General features: G+C 44.0%; 2 protein-coding genes across 6 annotated transcripts in view; one reads left to right on the forward strand and one right to left on the reverse strand.

The window, feature by feature from the left end:
* Window positions 1–1,758, forward strand: part of LOC114600939 (enoyl-CoA delta isomerase 2) — a 36,007-nt gene extending 34,249 nt beyond the window's left edge. For all 5 annotated transcript variants that reach the window (XM_028737823.2, XM_028737824.2, XM_028737822.2 and 2 more), the window contains exon 10: window positions 1,013–1,758. In XM_028737823.2, the coding sequence (XP_028593656.2) occupies window positions 1,013–1,165 (153 nt within the window). In that variant the 3' untranslated portion in view covers window positions 1,166–1,758. The remainder of the gene's footprint in view (window positions 1–1,012) is intronic.
* LOC114600940 (testis expressed protein 56-like) lies at window positions 1,300–7,211 on the reverse strand. The gene is made up of 3 exons (XM_077932628.1): window positions 7,159–7,211; window positions 5,749–5,970; window positions 1,300–1,591 (listed from the first exon to the last, which is right to left on the reverse strand). Exons 1-3 carry the CDS (start codon window positions 7,209–7,211, stop codon window positions 1,300–1,302), a joined length of 567 nt encoding a protein of 188 aa, XP_077788754.1.
* Window positions 7,212–20,752: the final 13,541 nt, after the last annotated feature.

The following is a 20,752-nucleotide window of genomic DNA, read 5'->3' on the forward strand; positions in this document are numbered from 1 at the left end:
GTAAGCGGTGATTTTGGATATTATCCTGGTTTGCATATTTCTCTGTCTCCAACCAATCCAGAAACCATCAGACACTGACAGATCTGTTTGACTCCAACTAATAGTACCATCTATGAAGTTCTTCTTCCATCTGTTTGTAGATTCAGGGTATTGGTTTCTTACTGAGGATACCATTGACACTAAATGCCGTTCGGCAGGTTTAACTCTGGTGAGCTTTCTGTACTGTGCAAAATCTGGAGGACCACTCAGCAGAAAAGCATGGCAAGATCAGCATTATCAACCTTACCTGCTTTTCATCTTGTATATGCTAACAAAGACACTCGTGGCGGTACTCTTGGTCCTTTTTAAACAAGAGAATTTCCTGTGCCGTTTTTTCATACTGCACTATAATCTGCTTAAAGCACAAACTTTTTTTTTTAAATTATACTTTTCAGGTTTATACATTTCACTAATTTTACAATCATTTTAATATTTCAAAACTTGGCGTCCTTCCTCCTCTTTCTGCGGTTCCTTAAATTTATTTTTAATACCTTCTGCATATACAGATTAATTTAGTTTGCTCATTTATTCATCTAATTTAAATATTTACTCTTATTGAACAGCAGGTTATTACAATAATCCTGCTAATGTTCTTATCTGTTTACGGTTTATCTGTAAATATTCAATAAACCATTTCCATTCGCACGTGCAACCTTTTTGCTACCTTATGCCTGCAGCCTTAGGTTGGAACCTCAGCAAACGTGTGATCCTAACACAGGTTTGCCGGGTGACCTTAACTTGGAGGCACTGGGAGGGAAGCAATCAACCCTTTTTTATCCACTAGCTTCTTTCAGGGGAAAGCTGCTGTTGGGTAGAGAGAAATATAGGAGCCCCCTTCACACTAATCCATTGTACCCTGCACCCATCCCAACCCCCAAATTTGTATTACCAGCCAGATTTGGGATTTTGTGGCTTGGAATTGCACATTCCACACTTAACGATGGAATTTTTATTTATTTATTTCTCTCTCCAGAGTTTGGCAGTCTCCAAGCAGTTGATGCGAAGCATGGAGAAGGAGAAGCTCCATGAAGTTAACTCCCAAGAGTGCGAATGTCTCAAAGGAAGATGGCTGTCCGATGAGTGCATGAACGCCATAATGAGCTTCTTTCAGAAGTCCAAGCTCTGATCTCTTGCCAACTGCGCAGAAAGAAATGTCTGTAGAATAGTTCCGTTCCTCTTACCAGAAGACTTAACTTTCATTCAACGAATCCTTTGAATACATATCCACGTTGTGCCTTAACAGGGACGAGCGTAATCCCTTTAACGTGCAGGTGGCACCTTCGCTCCTAACATTGTCAAGCTTCTCATTTTTGGGAATTTCCGTCTTTTGTATTTGGACATGAATTTGTGGTGCCAGAAACATCGTATTCCTCCCTCTGGGCACTCAGGTGGGAAAGCGCTCACTGCTTTGCATGCGGAGCGGATTTCTCTGAATACGACGATGACTGTTTGTCTTCCGAAAGGGGTCACTGATTCAATGTCCCCAAACTTTTTAAGCTCTTGAATAACTGATTGTCTGTCATAGTGGGCCGACATGCTATTTGGTGTCCATCTATTGCGAAGCAGGGGGGAGAGAACGTAGCATTCGTGTTAGCGGAAAATTTGAATTAAAACATTTGCTTACAAATACTTTGGAACCTTATAACAGTTCTGTGCGTTTTGCTATGTTATGTGACACTCTCTCAGTGTCGTGGGTTAATACAGTCCTTTTGCAAACCGCGGCAGGCATTTGTGTCCATCTTTGGTCTTTAAATTTAATTCCAGGACAAATAGAAACAAATAGAAACATCTCTCACTGTAAAGCTGGGAAAATAAGGCTTTGGTTTTTTTAAACAACAAAAGCCAATGGGAAATGTGTGTGTGTAAGGGGCGGGGGGAGGGAGGGAGATGGAGGAGAAGAGGAAGAGGGAAAAGGTTTAGGTGAAGAGTTTCATTCTGTAAACACTCCTGGTTTGCACTGCAGGAGTTGCAACTGGTTCAGCAGATATTACAGCCAAGATGATGAAGATTGGCTTTTAGTTTGCAGTTGGGTGGGGGGGAAACCTAGCATAGGGATAAGCAAAATCATTTTTCTGCTCCCACACCTGCCATACTACATACGACAAAACAGAGAATAATCCAAGTCGGCGATTCTACAGCAGTTTTTGGACAACAATTCCCATCATCCCTAACCGCTGGTCCTGTTAGCTAGGGATGATAGGAGTTGTAGTCCAGAAACAGCTGGAGACCCAAGTTTGGGAAACCCTGATACAAGCTGAAGGCACAATTGGATTGGCTTAGAACTGGGATGGGAGAACCTGTGGTCCTCCAGATGTTGTGAGACTACAGCTCCAATCATCCCTGACATTTGCCATTCTGCCTGGGGCTGATGGGAGCTTACCCACATTTCTTAGTGTAGCAGACTTCCCCCCACCCCTTGGCATAGAACAGATATTTAGAGCCACATGTGCTGTTAGCCATTCCATTGGATACGGTGCCCCACTCATAAAACTACACCTCAGTTGAGACCAATTGTTCTTTTTGTGTAACGAGAAAAAAAATACCCTAGAGTGTGGTAGTTGGGATATTATTTTGTTCCACAACTTTCAGTGTTTTGACAAGTATAAATTGCACACGGTGTTCTGCTCCGGAGAGAACATTGCATAAGAAAAGTGTGACCTGATTTTTTCCTGGCCATTTGTTTTAACTTTTCATATTTTGGAGTCTCAAATTTTCACAGGTAGAGATACTTTTCAGAGTTTTAACAAAAGGCATTTTAACTATCTGCCAGACAAGTACCTTCAGTGGCTGAATGTATAAGTTTTTCATACCCTGTGACTGGGCCAAATCCTAAATTTATAGCATTTAAGAACATAAGAGACAGTAAGTTCCCTTCAGGAACAAGAGCATCTACTACAGAAATAACGCAAATATTAGAAGCAAGCCAGAATAAGCCGAGTTCCTGATCCTTATTTCTTGGTTGGGAGGAAACAGAGGAAAATATGCTAATAGCATTCACCCCTGATTCTTTGAAAGGTGGTGTGAAAACAATGGGTAAAACACATTTTTTTTCTGTAAGAAAGGATTATTGTGGCAGATTGCCAAGTTTTTACTGACCCTGTTCATGCGCCTTTTACAGCAGCTTGATATACAAATAAAGATAAGTGAACAAGTAAAGCTTTTCCTGGTGTAGAGACCAGGTGAAACTTTTCCTAAATATTTTCATAACTGCTCTGCTTTGTCAAATTTCTGTGAGTTTAAGGGATGCGGGTGGTGCTGTGGGTTAAACCACAGAGCCTAGGACTTGCTGATCAGAAGGTTGGCGGTTCGAATCCCCGCAATGGGGTGAGCTCCCGTTGCTTGGTCCCTGCTCCTGCCAACCTAGCAGTTCGAAAGTGCAAGTAGATAAATAGGTACCACTCTGGCGGGAAGGTAAACGGCATTTCCGTGCGCTGCTCTGGTTCACCAGAAGCGGCTTAGTCATGCTGGCCACATGACCCAGAAGCTGTATGCTGGCTCCCTCGGCCAGTAAACCAAGATGAGCGCCGCAACCTCAGAGTCGGTCACGACTGGACCTAATGGTCAGGGGTCCCTTTACCTTTTTAAGGTGCTAGTAGGAGCAGAACCAGTAATAAGACCAATATGGGACAAAAATGAATGGGTTTGTAATGTGAAAAGAAGCAAAATAAATAAGTGGTTCTGTCTCTGTCACTCTCTTAAATGAACAAATCAGATAGTGGTATCAATGAAGCAACATCTCTCTGACATTTTTTTGTCTGTGGACTCAGTACTGAAATTATTTGTTGCAACTGCACACAAACTTTTGCTGCAACTCTCGCCTCCTCCTCTCACTTTAAGATTGCCCATTGTCTCTCATCCTCCATAATACCCAGGCAGAAAGGTCATGTTGTTCCTGCCAACATCCCAAAGCACACACAGAAGGAAAGGTTGCTGTTGAAGCACTTGGACTCAATCTCCCAATTTCCCAAAGGTGTTAAGATCCCTTCCCTGAAATACGTGGCCATCATTGGATTGGCTGGATTTAGCAACCTGTCACTCAAAGCCACCTGGGCACAAGAGGCCTTAAATATCAATAGGGTCCCCGTAACAGTTGTCCCTCTTGAGCCCCTCAACTGGCAATGATGCCAGAAGCTGCCAGCGCCCGAGGCGACTATTGAGAATTAGGTGTGTTCTGTTATGTTTTGCCTAGTGCAATACCTTTTGATCTGCATGCCTGCGATTTCTCCTCCTTTCTCTATTGCATGAGCTCCTTGGAATAAGCTGCTCAATTGGATTTATGGGTCACATTGGTTTTGGGACACACTCAAGGGCTGGTAGCCCTCTCTTGTTTGGACAATGCTACTAGTTGTTAAAGGGATGTGGGTGGCGCTGTGGGTTAAACCACAGAGCCTAAGGCTTGCCGATCAGAAGGTCGGCAGTTCGAATCCCCGCGATGGGGTGAGCTCCCGTTGCACGGTCCCTGCTCCTGCCAACCTAGCAGTTCGAAAGCATGAAGTGCAAGTAGATAAATAGGTACCACTCCGGCGGGAAGGTAAATGGCGTTTCCGTACGCTGTTCTGGCTCACCAGAAGCGGCTTAGTCATGCTGGCCACATGACCCGGAAGCTGTACGCCGGCTCCCTCAGCCAATAAAGTGAGATGAGCGCTGCAACCCCAGAGTCAGCCACGACTGGACCTAATGGTCAGGGGTCCCTTTACCCTTTATTAGTTGTTAAATTGCCTGGGGGAGCAGGAGGAGAGAGAGGCTGAAGTTGTGCAAGAGATTTGGAATTCCGCTGGCTGTTCCTCCTCCCAGGGCGACCACCATAAAGCAGTGGGAATCCAACTCCCCTTGCCCTCAGTGATACATATGCTGGAGGCAACAAGTCGAGGGAAAAACAGATCAGGGCAACCACTATCCTTCAGGGGTGGCACTGAAGCATGTGACGCCATTTGCCACAAACCCTAGTTTATGATTGTGGCACCATCCACCACAAACCCTAGCTTATTTTTCTTACTTATTTCTAGCTGGTGAACAAGCTGCAGATAGAGAAGCTGGTCAAGAAGGGAATGGGGCTAGATTTGACTCCCTTACTCTTTCCTTGCTAAATAGCTGATCAGCAGTCTCGTCTTTTTTTTTTTAAGGGTTTGTGCTCTCGATTACAATAGTGCAACAGTGTTCATTTCCAGGTGCGATCCTACTGACATGCAAATGCTTGCAGAAATTCCTCGTCTTTATGTCCCAACCATTAAAAAATCGGAGCACTCCATTTTAATCGCCTTGTTGCATACGTCTTCCAGACAGTTAAAGCCATAAACACCTCTTGGTGTACTGATAGATGTTATGTGTTTATAAACCCTGTATCGACATAGCCTTTGGTCACTGGAGAAGCAGCAAAACGAGAATGAACTGTGGCCATATAGCAAAATAATCCTGGAATAACTTCGTTGTTCTGTTCCAAGGGGGAAGCAGGCAGTGGGGATACAGTCACCTTTCCATTGCAGTCTCCACATCAGGAGATCTGGTGGCAGGGAAACCTTTGTGTTTATGCAATGTGATGGGCTTTCTAGCTAGAAACTGAGTGTGCACCTATATTATTAGAGATTTGGGGTGGGGAACATTTCCCCCACAAAAAGAAAGTAGAGGATACAAGTATCCCTAAACAAAAAAGAAGTTATACAATAGATGCATTCAAAAAGAAAAAAGAAACACTTTTGTATAATATCCTACCTTGCAATTATGGTTGCCAGTGGAGCATCGTGTCTGTACACTCCAAAGGCTTTGTGTTCCTTGGCAATCTTGTTGGAAAGAAATCTTTTTGTTAGGGGCATGTGATCTGGCTCTGGTGAATAGTATGCCCCTTGCAGTAGGTCGCTAGCTGTTTCGAATGTGTCAAAGTAGGAGACCTTGTAACCTGAAGAGGGAGGGGTGGAAAACAAGAATTGTTTATTGCTTTAAGTATACAGTATTAGGGACGCGGGTGGCGCTGTGGGTAAAAGCCTCAGCGCCTAGGGCTTGCCGATCGAAAGGTCGGCGGTTCGAATCCCCACGGCGGGGTGCGCTCCCGTTGCTCGGTCCCAGCGCCTGCCAACCTAGCAGTTTGAAAGCACCTCCGGGTGCAAGTAGATAAATAGGGACCGCTTACTAGCGGGAAGGTAAACGGCGTTTCCGTGTGCGGCTCTGGCTCGCCAGAGCAGCGATGTCACGCTGGCCACGTGACCCGGAAGTGTCTCCGGACAGCGCTGGCCCCCGGCCTCTTGAGTGAGATGGGCGCACAACCCTAGAGTCTGTCAAGACTGGCCCGTACGGGCAGGGGTACCTTTACCTTTACCTTTATACAGTATTAGAATGGGGTTTGTTGCATTTTTATTTTATTTTACTGCTCCTGCTGCTGTACCTTTAACAGCAACTAACTTCATCTGATCAGGGAGAATGGTCTCTGAACCCTCAGAACTTCCAGCAGATCACATGGTGTTGGGAGATACCAGAGGCTGATCTTTTTGCCACATGCAGCAACAAAAGGATGCCAAGGCTCTTCTCATGTTTCCAGAATCAGGAAGTGGAGAAGGAGGACACACAGACCATCCAAATGTCCGTAGTTTCCAGGGAGAGACACAGATTTACAGAAGCCATCCCGGTTTCTAATTCGATCCTGGAATGTCCTGCTTGTCCTTAGGACGTCTGTATTTTCATCAGAGAACTGTTGGAGGGTATGGAGTTATGCAACCCCTGAGCTAAGGATATAACTTTAGAACACATCTGAAAACAGCTCTGTATAAGGAAGGTTTTTTTTAATGTTTAATGTTTTATTATGAGTGGCTGGGGCAACCCAGTCAGATAGGCAGGTTATCAATAAATTTATTGTTGATGATGAATAGGACATCCCTATTTTCATCAGAGAAATGTTGGAGGGTATGGACACATATATTGGTGTGGTGTCCCAGAGAGTTCTGTACATCTCCACCCCCCCCATGCCACCAATTTATAAGAAGCTGTGTTGGGTGCAGACCCAATGAGCATGAGTCTTCCTCCTCTCCCATGGTTTTACAAACTCAGATGCCTTAGCATAATTCCTCCCTGGAGGTTGCCCAAGCAACTGGTCTTCTGGTCCAGCAGCTCATCTTCCATCCAGCTCCTGACTGGCAGCAGTGGATGTAGACATTGAATCGAAGTACCTCTTTGCAGAAGTTCATTTTGGCCTCCCATAGATTGTCCCCATACAAGATTTCTCAAACGACAGAGGTGGCCTTCCAACGACAGTGTAGGGAGAAGAAGGTCTTCCATACATCCTTACCTTCCTACAGATCAGACTGGATATAGGGCTAGCTCCCAAAATACTCGGGTACAACCATCTTTGTCATTAGCCACAACAGTTCACTAGCTAGCCGTCCCATAATCAGATATTTCTTCAGGAGCACCAAGCTCTTGGCACCCCCCCCCCCCCAGTTATCCACAGGTCTGTGCTGGAGGACTTTAACATTCACGCTGGGGCTCCCTTGTCAGGAGTGGCTCAGGATTTCATGTCAGCCATGACAACCATGGGTCTGTCCCAGTAATTTTTGGCTCTACCCATGCTGCAGGGCACACTCTGGACTTGGTTTTCCTCACTGGCTTGGATAGTGGTGGTCTTACGAGTGGAGGAACTTTCTATAGTTCTTTTGTCATGGTCAGATCACACTACCTGGTGGAGCCTCTGCAGTGGTGGGGGACCGATTAAGATGATCCACTCCAGGAGGCTGAGGGATCCAGATGGCTTCCTGATTGCTCATGGGGAGTTTCCTGTTGCCTCGGCAGGTGATTCTGTTGAAGCCCTAGTGGATCTCTGGAATGGAGAAATGACTGGCCAGGCATGGCCAAACTCGGCCCTTCAGATGTTTTGGGACTACAACTCCCATCATCCCCAGCTAACAGGACCAGTGGTCAGAGATGATGGGAATTGTAGTTCTAAAACATCTGGAGGGCCAAGTTAGGCTATGCCTGACTGTGGCTATGGACACCATTTCTTCTGAGCATCCCCTCTCATGAAGTGGAGCCAGAACACGCTTCCTGGTTCTGTGGGGAACTGATGACAATGAAACACATGAGACAGCAACTAAAGTGATGTTGATGGAAAACTTAGAAGGAGTCCGGCCGAATACAGGCCAGAGTCTCTTTGAATACCCATTCCATGGCAGTGTAGGGCGTGAAAGCCAGTGTGGTGTAGTGGTTAAGAGAGATAGACTCGTAACCTGGGGAACCGGGTTCGCGTCTCCGCTCCTCCACATGCAGCTGCTGGGTGACCTTGGGCTAGTCACACTTCTTTGAAGTCTCTCAGCCCCACTCACCTCACAGAGTGTTTGTTGTGGGGGAGGAGGGAAAGGAGAATATTAGCCGCTTTGAGACTCCTTCGGGTAGTGATAAAGCGGGATATCAAATCCAAACTCTTCTTCTTTTTCTCTGCCTCCATTGCATCAGCAAGGAGCTGTCCAGTGGAGCTGTTTCAAGGGGTCAGGAGTCTTTTACACTCTGGCCCACATTAGGAGAATTTACACCAGGCTTCCTCAACCTTGGCCCTCTAGATGTTTTTTACCTACAACTCCCATGATCCCTAGCTAGCAGAACCAGTGGTCAGGGATGATGGGAATTGTAGTTTCAAAAACATCTGGAGGCCTTAGGTTGAGGAAGCCTGATTTAGACTACTCAACTGTCCACCGCGAACAATTTGCTCAGCACTATGCTTGCAAAATTGATTGGATCTGTACTGACTTGTACGCTATAGTTGATAGCCTGCATTTGACCCTTCCTTATGGCCCACAAAGCAGATGATGAATTCAAATGAAACTGTTTTCCATCTCATTCATGGGGTTCTTTTGACTTTCATTGCACAACTGCACTGAACTGTGCCAGTAGGTTTATGCAGGCTCACTGCTTTGCAGTAAAATTCTGTTTCATTGTAAGCTGTCATTAAATTGTATGGTTTTGTATTTTTAAACTGTTTTAAATTTTAAAGACCACCTATTATAAATGTGAAAGAAGCATCTAGCACTGTTATTGGGTAAAATGACTTACAGTTGAATCTTATGGAAATTTACCCAAAAATAAGTCTTATTGATTTCAGTGGCACTTACTCCCAGGGAAGTGTATATAGGATTAGAAGCAAAAATAGACAAGACCATTGTCTTAGGGTAGCAAAATGCTTATAATGATGTGATAGTACTTTTGGAGGTGGTGCATATTTTATATTGGGGAGGGATGGGAAGGCAATATATCTTTTAACTTAACAAATATCATAATGGGGAAGGAATTATCATGGCAAGCTACCATGAACATTGTTTAAATCAAAGCTGCACAGCTTGAATGCTTCTTGTTATTTGTTTTTCTGTCCAGGAATATGCGAGATTTCATTTTCAATCTCTTTTCATCCCGCCCCCCACCCTTCTGTATGTTACCTCATAAAGTCTCCAGCAAATTAAACATGCCTGTCTCCCAAAATAATGAATTGATTTTTTTCCAGATGGACAGTGTTGAAGTTTTCTTTATCTAGGGAGGATTAATTTTATTGAAATACAATCCTTTCTTTATCCCACTTCAGACACTTCTTTAATCTTCTGCAAAGTACTATTAAAGCCATTTCTGGCCTTCATTATCCTCTGCCTTGTGAAAGAGCAGACACACCGTTTCAGGCTGTAGCTGCTAAGAAATTGTGACTCTAGGCGTTCATTTTCTGAACCAGCCACATAATTGCTATATTAATATGTGGAAATGTGGTTTAATAATATTTGCCTGTGGCATGCATCCCCTTCAACCTAAAGGTCTCGTATTTAGGTAATAAATATTGTTTAGTTCTAAGCTTCCTACCAGCACAGCTGTACCTTTCCTGTCCAAAGGCTATTTAAACACTGTCAATCTCTGTTCCCATTTTAGTAATACTGACAGTTATATATCTCCAAGTTTTCATTTCAGTAAATATTTTCATATTCCTCTTCTTTAAACCCGCTCCTTTAACCTTTTCCCTTAAAAACAGCCTGGCGTGTGGACATTAGGACCAGCAACTCTTATTTCCAGTGATGCCAAATATAGTCTGCACGTACTTTTTTCCTGGTCTTCATAAGCACACCGAAGAAGCAGCTCTCTCAGAGGGTCTTGCAAATTGCCACAAAGTGCAGAAAGCTTTTGGAACACCTGACATATGTCTTCCTCCTTATCGCAGCTGCTTAATTTCTGATAAATGACCAGCGGTGGCAAGTTCAGCTTAGATCTTGTCACCCACCTGGTGCCTGAACCGAAGATTCTCTTACTTGCTTTCTGGTTCGTGGGGAGTGGCAGCAAGTTTGGAGGAGAGGTATTCACAGGCATATTTATTCCTCTTTTCCTGTTCAAAAATGTTTGTTAGGAATGTAGCTACCACCCAGTGGAGCACAGCAAACATGTTTGTTTCTCTTTCTGTGCCAGAGGCTTTTTCCAGCCCTTGCTATGAATTCCAGACATCACAAGAGCAATGTGACATCACAAACAGAAGGACGGGGAGGTGTTGGGTGGAAGAAACTATATTGTAGGAACATGCTCAATGTAGCTATTATTATTATTATTATTAAATTTATATACTGTCCTATACCCGCAGGTCTCAGGGCGGTTCACAGAATAAAATAAAAACTACCGTATTTTTCTGTCTATAAGACTAGGGTTTTTTTTTAACCAAAAAATTAGGTTTAAAATTGGGGCTTGTTTTATACACGGGTAGTGCTGAGGGGTGTTTTCTTGGGGGTGTCTTATAGATGGAAAAATACGGTATATAACCACAAAATACATAATCAAAATGAAAACAACAACCCTATAACCCCCCCTCCAAAAAACCCCCTCACATTTTAAAAGGGCATAGGATGTCAATCAAATTAACCAAAGGCCTGGTTAAAAAGGAACGTTTTTGCCTGGTGCCTAAAGGTGTGTAATGAAGGCACCAAGCGAACTTCCCTGGGGAGAGCATTCTACAGACAGGGAGCCACTGCAGAGAAGGCCTGTTCTCATGTTGCCACCCTCTGGACCTCTCGAGGAGGAGGCACACGAAGGAGGGCCTCAGAAGATGATCTCAGGGACCAGGCAGGTTCCTATGGAAAGAGGCGCTTCTTGAGGTATTGCGGTCCTGAGCCGTTTAAGGATTTATAGGTCAAAACCAGCTACCATTCCCCCAACCCCATAATCAATGTCAGCCAAATTTTGCTTTAGCTAGACAGAACAGTTGTTAAACAAAATTTATATAATGCTTGGTTATAAGGAAATCTCTAAGCGGTGGCAGAACCATGGCTTAACATTCAACACACATTTAAAGCACACCCCAAAGAATCCTGAGAACTATAATTTGTTAAGGGTGCTGGGAATTGTAGTTCCGAAATGGAGAAACTACGGTTCCCAGGATTTGGGGTGGGGAGTCATGCGGTTTAAATGTGCAGTGAATATGCTTTAAATGTATGGTGTGCATCTGCCAAGAGATGCGCTACTCCTGTTCTAGAAGTATGGCTGTGTTGGGAAAGCTTTGGTCAAACACTTTAAATGTGACCTTTCTTCTGTCATGTTTTCTGGACCAATGTTCTTGCCATATTTCATTTCGTTTCACTTTTGTCTTTCACTATCCTGGTGTTTTTTCCCCCTCATGCTTTTCGAAATTATTATTAAAATTTACATATATGAACAGAAAGACAAGAATTCACAATAAGCCCAACCAAACCATAGCCACCCCTCATCACAATTCACCTAATAAGAAAGGCATGAAATAAATAAGCTAGTTTGAGAAGGGATTATCTCCACTGAAATGGACTCATGGCATTCTTTCAACCTCTAGCAGCCACTATCCCCAATGCTGTTAGTAAATAGCCAGTTAAGTGTTCATACAATAAATATTGATTATCTCCATCAAATATGCTTAGCAAAGCTGTTTCTGGGGGGGTGGGCGGTCGGTCGTTTGCAGGCTTTCCCAGAATTTTAGCAACGTCCTGAAACACTTCTGTCCAAAATCTTGCCACCCTATTGCAATCCCACTCCATATGTGTTAAATGGTAAAGGGACCCCTGATCATTAGGTCCAGTCGTGGCCGACTCTGGGGTTGTGGCGCTCATCTCGCTTTATTGGCCGAGGGAGCCGGCATACAGCTTCCGGGTCATGTGGCCAGCATGACTAAGCCACTTCTGGCGAACCAGAGCAGCGCACGGAAACACCGTTTACCTTCCTGCTGGAGTGGTACCTATTTATTTACTTGCACTTTGACGTGCTTTTGAACTGCTAGGTTGGCAGGAGCAGGGATCGAGCAACGGGAGCTCACCCCGTCACAGGGATTTGAACCGCCAACCTTCTGATCGGCAAGTCCTAGGCTCTGTGGTTTAACCCACAGCGCCACCAGAGTCCCTTACATATGTGTTTATGAGCTATTAAATCCTGCATCTTCCCTAGGTGAGACTTACCCATTCTTGCAATTTTCACCAGTGTTAGGTACCATTTTTGTATTATTTTCAAAAGCATTTCTTTTAGCCAAAGTGGTTTTGTAAGGCATTTTACCCCACATAGGAACCGAACATTCATCTGAGATACCCAGCTGGCTTCCAATCTAATTCCCACAACCGTTTAAAGGTATTTTAAAATCCTGTGTCCAGTTTATCTAACAGACTGCGCAAAGTAGATATTAACCCCTTCTCTTGTTCACCTAGATTGAGACATACGTTTTCAAATGGTGTGAAATCCCTAGTGCCTTGTTGAAGAATATGCTTTTGTCAGATAAATTTGCTGACTTTTGCTACCACATCAGTCCAGTCAGCATCCCTGGGAATTGGTTTAGCATTTATATAAAAGTCTTGAGGCTTGTCCAAATGGTTTTCTTTTATTGTTACGGTATGTCCTTTGAATAGAATTGTGATGTTCATATATCAGGAATAACAGGGAGGTTACTCAACATTAAGGTTTCCTTTCTATGCTTCCTGGCCTTCAAAATTGTTTTCGGTCTATTGTCCCGCACTTTTAAACTACCGTCAATTTCTTTTTTGATTAATTGACTGCGTTGTGGGTTGGATTGTTGCAATAAAGAATGCTCTGTCTGTACCTATTGTCTGTCTCTTGAGTGATTAATACAGGATAGCAGATGCCAAAGTTGGTAAGCTTCATAGAATAATTTCAATAAGAGAATTCCCCAATCTCCATCCTTCAGTTTTCTACGCCTTAGAACCTTGGAGGTCTATGACCTTCTATAGGAAAACACAAAACTTTCCAGTCTAGCTTGCCAGAATTTGAAACAGTGGTAGGAATTTCTGTGAGAAGAACTTTAAAAAGGTTAGGTTTGCTTAGGCGCAACTATCATTTTTGTCAGGGCAATTCTATCAGACAGGGAGAAGAAAATCAAGCAGTTCCAACATGACAGGTCTTTCAAACCATTTGCCCACACTTGGCCATAGTTGGTTATAAACTATTTGTTAGTGTTCCTAGTAACATATACTCCAAAGTATTTAAAAGTGGTGTGTACCAATGAGGCACCTAGCACTTTAGACCCTTTCAGTTGGTCTTATGACTGTAACTTAACAAATCAAATTGGGTGTCCGGAGTGCAGTCTTGTCCAGTTTTGTTGAATGGGTTTCAGCTGATGCGGTTGAAGGATGTGGACAAGGTGTCTAGTCAGGTCTGTGCAACCACCAGTGTCAAAGTAATGATTCTTCAACATCAGCTTCGTTGGACTGGTCATGTTGTTCAGATACCGGATATTGTCTTCCAAAGCAACTACTCTATTCTGAACTTAAAAATGAAAAGTGTAATGCTGGTGGTCAACAAAAGAGGTTTAAAGACTCTCTCAAGGCAAATCTTTAAAAATGTAGTATAAACACAGACAACTGGGAAACACTGGCCTGTGAGCGCTCCAACTGGAGAACAGCCTTTACCAAAGATATCATGGACTTTGAAGACGCTTGAACTCAGGATGAAAGGGAGAAACATGCTAAGAGGAAGGCACATTTGGCAAACCCTCACCACGATCAACTCTCATCTGGAAACCTATGTCCCCACTGTGGAAGGATGTGTGGATCCAGAATTGGCCTCCACAGTCACTTATGGACTCACTGTCAAAACTGTGTTTATGGAAGACAATCTTACTCAGCTATGAGTGATCGCCAAAGAAGAAGAAAAGGACCCAAGTCCCTTTTGGCTTATAAGAGCTGGCAGGGAAGGAGGGACTGCTGGTTAGTGGTTAATTCTTTTACAAGAGGTGGTAACAACACTCCCAAAGAAACCTACCCCTAACCCAGAAGGTCTTAACAATTAGTAGTAGCAAATATCTCCTTCATGGGCAATAGCCTTGAGTAGCTGGTGGCCCAGGCACTTTTGGATGAAACTGATATACTGGATCCATTACGGGGTTGAGGCACTGATTGGACACAGAAATAGCTTTGGATGCTCTGTACATGGGGGGGGGGGGGAATGCTGTTTCTCTGTTGATTCTCCTTAATCACTCGGCAGCTTTTAATGCCACCAGCTATCACATTTTGGGAGGGTGAGTTGGAGGCACTGCTTTTCAGTACTTCTGTTCCTGCTTGAATGGTCACCTATGGAAGATGGTGCTTGGGGGAGGTTGTTCCAACACGGAATTTCACAGGAGTCAGTTAGTTAGTTGTAAACTTATCTAGAAACTCTGTGTTGGGTGATTAACAAACGATAGAAATAATTGCCTTCAGTTGGTTCTCATTCATACATATACACTTCCTTGTCTTGAACTGCAATCTTTGGTTTATATTGGCCCACAAATGGAAGCCGTGTGAATATGCGTTCCCCTCAAAGAAAGCTGGGGAGAAACCTTAAGCTCAGATAGAACCTGTTCTGCGGAAATGACCAAGTTTAGCTTCAGTATTATATGAAATAAGTGGAAGTAGGTCTAGCTAAATGGACGTGGCTATGCGATAGCACAAATCCAGCAGGTTACTTATACACAAAGAAATCTGATAATGGAGATGAAGGTGTGCCAATAAATAGCCAGACTTCTGTCCAGTGCACTCATAGGAAGGTCTGTTTGATGTGGCACATCTTTTTCTGTGAGAAAGTTGGAAATGGAGTGATTAACAGAGCAATGGGTGATAATACATGATGCCTGTGTCACTTCCTTATTTAAAATAGAAAACTTGCAGGACACAGATAATTTGAAAACTGGGGCAAACATTTCTTTTCCTTCCTTTTATAAGCTAGTATAAGACAATGGTTTTCTTCAATGGGAAAATCATAATCCTTTTTGGATTATTAATTGTGAAGGACAGCCCCAGTGGAAAAATAAAGTAGAGCAAAGCTTTAAGTATGTGAAAATGGGGCTTTCATGTGTAACTTTTATTTCATGAGTAATATTAGGACTGATCGCTATAACAGTAACAGAAAGTATAATATCTTGGGTCAAATCCATTAACAGTTCATAAAACACTCTAACATTTTAAATCATTACCTTTATTACTTGGAACAATTCCAGGTCATCCAATCTTCTTTTTTGTGTGTAGAAGTAGCTCAAAAATCCAAGTACAAAGTAGTTTTTAACAATCTAGGGATTATTATAATTTTGAGACATGTAGATGCTGTTTCACATCCAAAGAACTGATTATAGCACAGCTGCTTGCAAGTAACTCCCATTGCATAAATATATTTAAGCCTAATCCTGACATCAGTTTATGAGAAGTTGCTGCAAGAGAAATAAATGGGCTTTATGAGTACAGGGAATACTGAAATCAATCCTACATTGTATATGTATGTTTTTTGCCTAACTGGGGTATTGAAGGGGACTGGGGATTGGGGAAATGCTAGATCACACTAAAAATATATTACTGGTTATACAGCATATACATCTCTTGGATAAGTTTGTTTTTCTGATCTTAAGAAACTAAACTTGGCAGCTTTTTACTGGCTCTGCTCCTGTGCATTTAACTGCAGACTGGCACATAAAAGTTTAATAGGCAACGCTTTTCCAGGCACAAAGATGGGAAGTGATGAGCTTCACCTACTTCTTTTAAAGATGCAGAAGTAGGATCAGTAAAAATGTTAACAGCCCAATATGAAAGAGGCCTGCTGTAATTAATACCCAACCATGTTCTATTCATTCAGGGATACCATAAAGCAATGTAGAACACAATCATTTTCAGGAATATAGCCACTTAGGACCATTACTATGGTGAAATCATCTGTACCACTTGGTTATTAAGCACTAGGTAACTGGGAGGTGAATGTGAAAACCGACTCCATTGAAGATCACTGTGACCTGAATTCATGCGAGGTGTGAAAGCTCTCAGTTCAGTGTATTATCTATGGTGCCTCATTTATATATTGAAGTCATTGTGGGGAGGTTCTGTTCATTAAAGATCATAGAATTGTAGAGTTGAAAGGGACCTGGGGGTCATCTAGTTCAACCCTAAAGCAACCATGACACATAGCCTTCCAACCTCTGCTTGAAAACCTCCAAGGAAGGAGAGTCTGCCACCTCTCATAGGAGTCCGTTTCACTGTCAAACAGATCTTAAATTCAGAAGGTTTTTCCTGATGTTTAGTTGGAATCTCCTTGCTTGTAACTTGAAGCTGTTGGTTTGGTAGGGCGTCTCATTTTACGGAGTGAAACCTAATTTTTGCAAATTTCTGGTATCATCTGCAAATCTGATGGGCATCCCCTCAATGCCTTCATCCAAGTTGTTTATAAAGATGTTGAACAAAAACGGGCCCAGGACAGAACCCTGTGGCATTCCACTTGTCGCCGTTTCCCAGGATGATGATGAACAATTTGTAAACACTCTTTGGGTTTGGTCAGTCAACCACGCACAAATCCACCTAAGTGTAACCTCATCCAGCCCACATTTTACAAGTTTCTCTCCAATAATATCATGGGGGACTTTGTCAAAAGCCTTACTGAAATCAATATACACTACATTCCTAGTGTTCCCCTGGTCCAGCAAGCTTGTAACGCTATCAAAAAAAGAAATGAGATTCACCTGGCATGACCTCTTTCTGAGAAACCGGTGCTGGGTCTTGGTAATCACAGAATCATTTTGTTAGTGCTTACAAACTGTTTAATTAACTGTTCTAGGACCTTTCCTGGTATCAATGTCAAGCTGACTTGCTGATAGTTACCTGAGTCTTCTCCCCGCCCTTTTGAAGATGGGGACATTTGCTTGCTTCCAGGCCACAGGGACCTCACCTTTTCTACAAGAATTATCAAAGAACACAGACAGAGGCTCTAATATTTACATCTGCAAGATGCTTTAGTTCCCTTAAGCCCTGGAGATGCTGAAACATACAAACAAGCCTTTGCTTGGTGGAATACTGGGCAACATTTACCAGGGGTGCCCAAACTTTTTTCAAAGAGGGCCAGATTTGATGAAGTCGACCTTTTTATGATTTTACCCCAAAGTTGTTGAGCTTTTTTTGGGATTTGACACCAATACATAAACTGCCACAGGCCCATGTTAGACCCCCAAAATGGACATGTCCGGTTTAGCCTAAAGCGGGAATGCTTTTCACCAAAGCTTTCAGCAGTTGCAAAAAGTTGTTCCATCCTGTCATTTAGTGCAGAAGCAGCTGAAGATGGGAGCAAGTGAGTTCAGCCATCCAGGATGAAAACAGAAAGCACACTGGGGAGCCAGTGTGGTGTAGTGGTTAAGAGTGGTAGTCTCGTAATCTGGGGAACCGGGTTTGCGTCTCCGCTCCTCCACATGTAGCTGCTGGGTGACCTTGGGCCAGTCACATTTCTCTGAAGTCTCTCAGCCCCACTCACAGAGTGTTTGTTGTGGGGGAGGAAGGGAAAGGAGAATGTTAGCCACTTTGAGACTCCGTAGGGTAGTGTCAGGGGTTCAGGGAGAGAGGCACAGATGAGGGAGGAGACTGAGAGCGAGGGGGAAGGATCCCGGAGTGAGAAGGAGGAGGATGACAATGACTTGAGGTTTTCCATGAGTCTTTCAAGTGACTCGGAGGATTCCCAAAAGGGAGCGCCTCTGGTCAAGCCAAGGGGAGCCACAGGGGGGACCAGTCAGGAGCAGGGGAGCAGTAGGGGAACCCCGAGTGGGAGTTGGAGATTGGGGCCGGCTTCCCCGCCGGAACGGAGTGAAGAGGGTGGAGTTCCCAGTGGGACTGACGGAGCAGAGCAGGAAGCAGAGAGAGGGAGGAGATCGGGACAAGCCGTCCTGCCGGAGGGGGCGGAGAGTAGCACAGAGAGCAGTGTAACTGTCAAGAGGAAGGTCAGGGGTAGCGAACGCGCGCCAAGTTCAAATGTGGAGGCGCGCGGAAATGAGGAGAGCCCGGAGGAGGAGCCTGGTCCCAAAGCACGAAGGAGGGGAGAGCAGGCGTCGGGGGATTCAGCGTCAGGGGAATCCAGGAGGGAAAAAACCCAGGGGGGCAGGAAGACCCTGCGGAAAAGAAAGGACAGGAAGAGGTGGACCAGCACAAGCCTCTTAAACTGGTGTAGAGGCGGGACTGATTCAGAGGGGACTTCGGCGGTCTAAGCGTAACAGACGTGGGGCTGCGCGCCTCGGCTGTGGAGCAAGCAATGTACTTCAATAAAGACTTTTGTAAATAAAGTGGACTTGGCGTTGGTCTCTTGTGAGCTGGGACCTTGGGCGGCCCTGACAGGTAGTGATAAAGCAGGATATCAAATCCAAACTCTTCTCTTCTTCTTCTCACTCTGAATTGGTTTCATGACATCTTCATATAGCCAAATCTGATATGTGACGATACAGTGGTGCCTCGCAAGACGAAAAGAATCCGTTCCGCGATTCTCTTCGTCTAGCGGTTTTTTCGTCTTGCGAAGCAACCCTATTAGCGGCTAAGCGGATTAGCGCTATTAGCGGTTTAGCGGCTATTAAAGGCTTAGTGGCTTAGCTGCTAAAAGGCTATTAGCGGCTTAGCGGCTTAGAAAAAGGGGGGGGGAGCGGGGGGAAAATTGCAAGACTAGGAAGATGTTTCGTCTTGCGAAGCAAGCCCATAGGGAAAATCGTTTTGCGAAGCAACTCAAAAACAGAAAACCCTTTCGTCTAGCGGGTTTTCCGTCTTGCGAGGCATTCGTCTTGCGGGGCACCACTGTATTGTGACATCATCATACTGGCCATGTGACCCTCATGGTTATCTTCCAGTTCAGATCATCCTCCTTGGCCTGCTTTTTTAATTTGCGAGGGGAAATGGGTTGGACGGAAATGGGTTGGGGGAAAGGAAAGAATCACAGAACGCGGCACAAGATGTAGCTTGAGTGCGAGTCACAATGCCCTGCAATTGATGACACATGAAAATTCCGAAACGCTAAGCTCTGTCAGAGGGCTCATAGAGAAGTACCTAGATCAAAACTGTGAGTTCACTGAACTTTGACAGCAAAGTAGCTTTTCTAGCAATGCTCAGTTTTATCATATTTCCACAGTCTCGGCTTTGGTTTCTTCTCATTTCTAAGCTATGAGAAAAGAATTGTTTTTAAGTGAACGTTTTTACACTTCGCTACAAATATGAGCCACAATGTGGTATGAAATGAGCGTGCATAGCGTAGGTTTTTTAATGACAGCATTTCCTATAGCTAAACATAAGGATAACTAGCTAAACTGACTTCAAAATATAAATTTGTTTTTGAATGCTGTTTCTCTAGTCACTGCTGTTCTAGCTATGACATTAAAGCAACAAACACTTTATCTACCAAAAACAAACGTTGCATTCCCTTCACAAAGTGGCAACTCCGCTTGTAATAAAATTAAGTGGAACTCCAATGAAAAGGTTTTCAGCTGTGTGCAAAGAAGAAACATAGAATGTGGACTACCAGCGCCACATGTTTTTAACCCAGGTTTTTATTCTCGGAGAAAACAATACAGTAAAGCACATATTGAAGAGGATCTGCACTGTTCTGGTAATACTATCATGTAAGTTTCCATATACTGTACCGAAAAGGCGTTAATGTGTGGGTCTTTAGAATTAAAATATGGTAGAGAGTTTCTGTGGCATTATTTCCTGAATTGAACAAAGGGAACAAAACAGCAACAACACTTGTTTTGGCCATGCTTAAGGCTAAGCTGAGCCTGCTGCATTAAATCTTTTGATTGGCTCTTCCAGTTTTCTTTCTGACTCCAATCCTACGTAAACTAACCTGGAAGTAAGCCCCTACTGACCTCAGTATCACTTGGTTCTGTTAAGGCCTCCACACAATCTGCTGCTATTTATCCCTCGGGGTCAAGAGAAAGTGTTAATCTCCTTCCACGCACCTGGGCCTCAACTGTATTTGCATCAAACACGCACACCATCTCTTTCCATGCACCTCAGCCTCATCTGCATTTGCATCAACTGCATTTGCATTTGCTAGACCGCTATCAAAGTTTTGCATGGGATCCGAGTGCGGGTTTGCAACCGCCAAGTCGCTCCGTGCTAACTTCTTGGCGACTCAAGCGCGTGCCCTCTTCTGCATGCATGCAAGAAACGGCTAATGTAAAACAGAAGGCGGGCAAAAGCTGCTTTAAAAAACCACAACACGTATGCAACCATCCCTCCATACCCGATGTAGATTTTTCCGCCCCCGCCCCCCCCCCCAGGGGAAAGATGCTTTCCTCTGACAATTTAGGCTGAAGGAGGCGACCATTTCCCTTTGCAAATAACTGCGGCCTGCGCGCACACAGAAAGCGAGGGAAAGAGAGGCGAATAGGCGGAGAGGCAGGGAATGCAGCCTGGTTCTTCAGGACGTCTTTGCATCCCCGCAGTTGGGTTTGCAGAAATTGCAGTCCAAACAAACGCGAAGGGCGGCGACGCCGAGA

Source organism: Podarcis muralis, chromosome 8 (assembly GCF_964188315.1).
Source record: "Podarcis muralis chromosome 8, rPodMur119.hap1.1, whole genome shotgun sequence".
Taxonomy (NCBI): Eukaryota; Metazoa; Chordata; class Lepidosauria; order Squamata; family Lacertidae; genus Podarcis; species Podarcis muralis.